The 6704-nt window shown below is 56.2% G+C and overlaps 1 protein-coding gene across 1 annotated transcript; it reads left to right on the forward strand.

The window, feature by feature from the left end:
* Window positions 1-1430: 1430 nt before the first annotated feature.
* Window positions 1431-5903, forward strand: SCAMP5 (secretory carrier membrane protein 5). Its single transcript, XM_009886700.1, has 5 exons — window positions 1431-1584; window positions 3595-3751; window positions 4520-4621; window positions 4848-4965; window positions 5085-5903. Exons 1-5 carry the CDS (start codon window positions 1431-1433, stop codon window positions 5277-5279), a joined length of 726 nt encoding a protein of 241 aa, XP_009885002.1. The 3' UTR covers window positions 5280-5903.
* Window positions 5904-6704: the final 801 nt, after the last annotated feature.

The raw sequence follows: 6704 nt of genomic DNA on the forward strand, positions 1-6704 counted from the left end.
CTTCGGTCAGGGCGGGGAGACGTCAGCTCGTATTTAGAGCGCCGGGGCGATGGAGTCGGCCGTGGGCTGCCGTTGGGTGTCGGGAGACGGCGCGTCGGCGAGCCGCGGGGGTTTGCTTTGCCTGGCCGGTGTCTTTGGCGCTGGGTGATGGTTGTGGGGTGGGGGGGCTGCAGGGATAACCCCCTGCCCCAATCCCTCCCCTCTCCTCCGAAGCACCGACCACTGGGACCACCGTGTCGTGAGAAATGCGTCGGCTGCTGCCATTTCTCTGCCCGAGACAGCCCGGGGAGGGGGCAAAACCTGCAGGCGGGTGGGGGATATGCAGAGCCGCTGTCTTCACCGCTTAATTATTTTATTTTCTGCTTTAATTTTGCTTCATTTTCATCGCTGGGTCAGGGCTGAGCAGGGCTGACCGTGCCCAGCTCCCACCTGCAAGATACGGCAATAAGGTGCCAAAGGACATGAGTAATCGTTAAGCCAGCACTCGAGTGACTCATTAGTAACAATCGCCACTGATTTGTTTGTTTATTTATTTATTTCCCCCCAGCTGATATTTTTCAGCTGATTTCCTTGCTCCCTTTTGGCCTGGTTTCTGGCTTGCGCTTGCAGAGGATGCGCTGGGAGCTGCGACGCCGTCGGGTAGTTCCCTGTGCTGGAACAGGGGCTCTCAGCAGAAAGAAAAAAATAAAAAAAATAATTGGTTTTGGGGCCAGGTAATGAACTTGAGGATTTCAGCCTGCCCGCGGCATCCAGCCCGGCCCCTCTCCCGGGGCTGCATGTAGGTCAGGCGGGAGTGGGAGGTTAAAGCCTGCGCCCTGCCCCACATCGCTGGATCTTCTCTTAATCTTCCGCCTTAACGGGTACGTAAGCCTCGGGCCGGAGGAGCTGGGATTTATCCTGCCGCCGGCCAGGTGCCGGCCGCAAGCCTGGGCGTGCGAATCCTGTAGAAGAAAGTGTTTGCGGAAATAAAGTGCTGTCCTTGAGCCGCTTCGGAGCGGTGGGAAGGTGAAGGCTCTTCGGGGAGGTGCCTCACCGCTTCACATCACTCTTTCTCTCATTTTCTTCCAGCTTTGGTAAAGCTCCTGCATTTTTTTCCCCTGCTTTTCCTGTGGAACGGAGCGGCTGAGCACGTGCCGGCATGGCAGGTACGGGTCGGGGGGTCTCTGGCTGGGCTGCCCCTTGTCTCTGAAGCCCATCTGGGGCTTTACTGGCCATCATGTCACCTTGTTAGTCCCCGGTGGGGTTGCGGGTGGCCACACTTGCAGGATCCACGTGGCCAGCGAGGGCTAAATTTGTCTCGATGCGTGTGGGTGGGCTGTTGGTGGCTGCGAGGGGAAATCCTTAATTCCTGCGTGAAACTTCTCAATTCGCGCGGCTGAATGAGACTAATTAGGAAGACGTGATTTACACTCGGCTCCGTGCAGTGCCCAATGCTGGCAAAACTTTTTATTGCAGAAAAAGCGAACAACTTCCCTCCCCTGCCCAAGTTCATCCCCTTGAAGCCATGTTTCTACCAGGACTTCGATGCGGAGATCCCGCCGCAGCACCGTACCATGGCCAAGCGGCTTTACTACCTCTGGATGCGTGAGTCCCTGGGCGGGGAAGGGCTCGGGTGGGTTTGCGTGTGCCTCTCCGAAGGCTTCTCCTCTAGAAGTCACCGGCTTGAAAGAGCAGAGGGCAGGGGAAGTCCTTCTGCCCCTCCAGGCCTACGGTGTCTCCTGTTAAAACCCGTTGGGGATGGGATGAGGGCTGGAGGATCTCATGGGCTTCAGCCCTTCCAGCCTCCAGGATGGAGGTGTGGAGCTGCCTCGGTATCCGAGGGCCATCGGTGGTGACCTTGATGTCCCGCTGGAGCCCGCCGTGAGGAGGAGGAGATGGCTCAGCACCCACATGTCCTCCTGCTCTGTCTCGCTCAGCTGCCGGGCTCGCCCCACCGGAGAGCTGCCGAGCCTCCACCGGCTTTCTTTGGCAGCCGGGCTGGCGAAGGGCTTTCCTCTGCCACCCCAAACTCCTCGTGAGCCCTTCGGCAGCGGCCCGAGGCTGAGATGCCGCTTGGACTGGAGGGCCAGAGTGCCTGCTCCCCAAACAGGGGAGCCGGGGGCTTCCCCCAAAGCCGGGTTCCTCTTGCATGCCTCTGTGTGCCGTGCTGCGCTAACAGAGCTGTCACCGTCTTCTAACTCTTAAAATCACCCCACATCTCTCTTCCGTACCAACCCCGGGCGGGGAGAAGAGCCGGAGGGACAGATCGCACCCTGGGAACGTACCGTGCGCAGCTCGGGGCCGGCTGGCACCATCGTTTTTCTTTCTTTTTAGGAGAGCTTAGTTCCTTAAGCAGGCGTTTTCCCTGAACTTTGGAAGCGTGTCAGTGCCCGGGGAGTGCCCTGGGCTTCGGAGGCGGGTTGCCAGGAGCTGAGCTGCCACGGGAGAGGGCGGGCGTTTCGGCTTGCGGCACGGCGCCAGGCTGGCACCGCCGGGGCAGTGGGGACCGTGTCCCATCGAGAAGGTGACCGCGGGATAACTTCCCCCGTCACGTCAGGAGGGTTAGCGTAGCTTTTCTACGAAGGAGGAAGGGGGGGGAAAAAGTTGTGCTTCCCTGGGGAAGCTGTTTTAGGGGTGTTAATTCCCGCTCCCCATCTCAATCTGGCTGTTCTCGCTCTGCTTAATTTAATAGAGCTCGGTTCTTGCTCCAGCCTCTCCCGCAGCATGAGCGCAGTCTGTTGGTTTCTGTCTCTGGAGCTCCTCTCTGGCTCATTTTCTCCCCAAACTCCCCCGCAAACACCCAGCCAGACGCAAGAGCAGAGAGGCTGAAAGGTCCCCTTGGTGTCCTTGGAGGCATTCGGGAGCAGCCAGCGCCCGGTCAGCCCGGCCAACTGAGCTCCCTTTCTTGCCAGCTGCAGCTCTCGTGCGGGCAGCAGTGGGAGGGTTTTAATTCTCCTCGGGAATAATGAATCATTCTCAAAAATCGGAGGCGTCAGAATGCAGATGAGCCTTCTCGGCTTTGTCCCGCGTCTGCTGAGCCGGGTTCCATAGTAGTAGCCCTTGTATCGCGTGACCCCGGGCAGGGGTTGGAGAAGCAAACACGCCACCCCTGTGAACTGGCGAGGCGGGGAGGGGAGTTCAGGGCTTTCTCAGCTCAGGGGGGTGTTAGCTGGGGGAACTCTTGCACAAGCTCCTCCAGCGACGCCGTAGCCGGAGGCAAGGGAAAAAGCTTCGCTTCCATTCCTCCAGTTTCCTTCTGTTGATGGAAACGTGCCCAGGATCGCTGGCAGCGGGAGGGTACAGCTCTTCCCCATCCTCAGAGCCCCACGAGCCCTGGCCCTGCTGAAGACATCACAACTCCGAGTGATGTATTTATTTTCTAAATTTTTTTTCCTCCTGCTTAGTTGAGGTTAGACCCGGGGATGCTCCCCAGACTCAGCCAGCTGAATTTAAGTGAAGTGAAGGGAAATCCGGCTAGGGTAACACGCCGCTGGCCAAACCCGTTGGAGGCCAGCCCCGCGTGGGGCATCCCTGGGGTCGGGGTCTCTCGTATCGCACCGACGTCCTCGCGTACGCGCTACTCTGCTCCCTCTGTGTGTGTGTGTGTGTTTGCAGTGAACAGCATCACCTTGGCGGTGAATCTCGTTGGCTGCCTCGCATGGCTGATTGGAGGCGGTGGAGCTGTTAATTTTGGACTGGCAATTCTCTGGCTCATTCTCTTTACGCCCTGCTCCTATGTCTGCTGGTTTAGACCTATTTACAAAGCTTTCAAGTAAGTGGTCACACCTGAGCCCGGCTTCTCGTGGTCTTTTGGGTTTTTTTTTTGTTATTGTTTTCCTTCCTAAACGGTTAGCGCTTAGCTTGGGACATTGCCTGAATATTCGGGGGAATTTCTGCTCTTTCTGTCCAAGCCCTTTAGCTTTACTTTCTAACCTTCGAAGCAAGGGTGTTTGGGATTTCCCGAGGGCCAAACCCCCAACCATGCGATATAAAGACACCCGACGTGTGCCTCTGCGCAGCATCAAGGGGAGCGGTGAGGATGCAGTTGGGGTGCAACTTTCCCTCCCCTCCCGTCCATCCTTGAGGCTTCTTTTCCATTTTTCCACACGCCCTTGAAGTCCTTAAATTGATTATCCCTGCTGCTGAGGTCAATCCCCAGCGCGGTATCCCCAAATCTAGAAAACCGGGGGTGTATTTCTTCCCCCTGCACGAAGGCTGAGTCTGATGGTAGGGCAGTGTGAGCAGAGAGCCGTGTCCGAACACGGATGCCCTCTCGCCTGACGCGCAGAGCTGGCCGAGCCGTGGGAAGGGTATGATTGCCCCGTGGCTTTCCCAAGGCGCCCCTTCACCACCTTCAGCCTCTCGCAGTTTTTTCCCTTGCCTATAGTTTTGCTCCAGTGCCTGCTGCCCGCGGGCAGCTCCGCTTCTCACCACCCTCTCGCTAATCCGCAGCTGCTTCTGCCCCGAAAGGGTCTGAGATGTGGCAGCACCTCCTCTCCCTTGCAGCACGGCAGCGATGTGACCGAGCCTTCTCTTGCAGGACAGACAGTTCCTTCAGCTTCATGGCCTTCTTCTTCACCTTCATGGCCCAGCTGGTGATCAGCATTATCCAGGCGGTGGGAATCCCCGGCTGGGGTGTCTGGTAAGGAAGATGCTGCTCTCATCTTGGGCGCAAGGACAGTCAACGCCGAGCTGCTGCTGCCTTTTAATATCCTCAGTGCTTCAGCAGCTTCTCTCTTTGGGGAAGGTGGTTTGTGAGGAGCTGGGGGGGTTGTGGGGGAGGGATGCCGGCAGGCTGGGGTGTGCAGAGCCAGCCGGGAAAGCCCCAGGCTGCTGAACTGCCTGTTTGTTTTGTTGTCTCCTTGCAGCGGCTGGATTGCAGCCATTTCCTTCTTCGGGACCAACGTGGGGTCGGCCGTGGTGATGTTGATCCCCACCGTCCTGTTCACGGGGATGGCAGTCTTCTCCTTCATCGCTCTCACTATGGTACGGGAGGAGGAGGAGAAGCGGGGTGCCGCGTTGCTTCAGATTTGCTGACCCTGGAGGGTCAGCGCAAGCTGCAGTCGCTCAGCACCTCTGGATTTTCTCTTTCCAACCTTCTGCAGGTGCATAAGTTTTACCGGGGGAGCGGGGGGAGCTTCAGCAAAGCCCAGGAGGAGTGGACCACGGGAGCGTGGAAGAACCCCCACGTGCAGCAGGCAGCACAGAACGCGGCCATGGGGGCGGCGCAGGGGGCCATGATGCAGCACGAGACGCAGTACTCGGCCACCCCGAACTACACCTACTCCAACGAGATGTGAGCAGCAGGACTCTGTCCTCGGGCGAAAGAGCTAGGGGGGGAAGGGAGGAGGAGGAGGAGGAAGGCTGAGCCGAGTTTCTGCAGCTATTTCAGAAAGTCGGAGTGTACCATAAGGGTTCTTCTTTTCCCGGTCTTTGTAACAAGATCGTTTTGGAGTTTTTCTTTCTTTTTTTCTCTCTCTTTTTTTTTTTTCTTTTCCCTCTCCCATTATTGTCTTGAGCTCTTCCTTTCTCTTTTATTTTTCATTTTGAAGAGGCCGTGAGTTGACCGGCAGGGCTCTTGTTGTGCGTGGTAGTACGTGTACGTTCACGTGTCTTCTTTTTCCCTGTGAAATAGTGTATGGTGGTGGTTTTTTAATTACTGTGGTGATAGGTGTACGTTAGAACCACATCAGCCAAAAGCCTCCCCCCTCCCCACCTCCAAAGGGAAAGATAAAAATAGCAACCAGCACCCATCTCCCCTCTTGGAATAAGCGCTGAACCACAGGTTTCTGATGTGTGTGAGTTTTCTCTTTCAGTTGGTAGTGTCCAGCCACTTGCCGCTGTCTCAGCAAGGGCAAGCAATCCTGGGAATTCTCCCTTTTCTTTTTGCTTTTTAACGAGCAGGTGGCTGGCTGAGTTAGCATTAAAAAAAAAAAAAAAAAGGGAAAAAAAAAAAGAGGAAAAGAGAAAAAAAAAAAAAAGCAACCCTAAATCCTGCTGTTGATATGCTGGAACCCAAGAGATTCCTAATCTACACCCTGGCTCAGGATCTACAACTTCTCTCGGTGTGTGGTGTTGTAAGTGAGTAGTTCACATTTTGACGTGGAAGATCAGTATTTGTGCGTGACTGTGGGCAGGAGCCCCGGTGCACTGTGTGTGTGTGTGTGCGCGCGTGCGAGTGCGTTGGGGAGCGAGGACAGGGTTGTTTTTTTTTCCCTGCAGGATACAACCATCCCGTTCCACATTCTGCCTCCCGAGTCTGTTTTTATTAAAGGCTTCCGGTTGCAAAAGGGGCTATAAAATTGGCAGAGTGTTTCTCAGAGGACTTATTCTTGGGTAAGGCTCCGGGTCAAATCTTGTCACCCCGTATGCAAGCACATACAACCAGGCTCACTGACCACATAAACGGCGAGGCCAAGATTTGTCCCTGTTAGCTTTTGAGGCGCGTGCTGATTTAAGGCTCTTTAGGAAACCTCCAGGCTGGTGGGAAGGATTCCTGCTCATTTGAGCTTCTCAACAGCGCAGCGAAACGTCGCTGTGTGTTTTCCTGGTGCAGAGATGCCTGCTCCCGTCAGCCCCGAATCCCTGCCTGGTTAGGGGGGGCGGTCAGGCTTTAAATAATGATCTTGCACCTTAGCGGGAGGCAGCTGAGCTCAGACTAACACCTCTTGGGCTGTGGCAGCCGGGGAAGGTGACTGGCAGAGCCTGGAAAAAAGCGGTTCGGA

The sequence above is a fragment of the Charadrius vociferus genome, unplaced genomic scaffold, assembly GCF_000708025.1.
Source record: "Charadrius vociferus isolate BGI_N301 unplaced genomic scaffold, ASM70802v2 scaffold356, whole genome shotgun sequence".
Taxonomy (NCBI): domain Eukaryota; kingdom Metazoa; phylum Chordata; class Aves; order Charadriiformes; family Charadriidae; genus Charadrius; species Charadrius vociferus.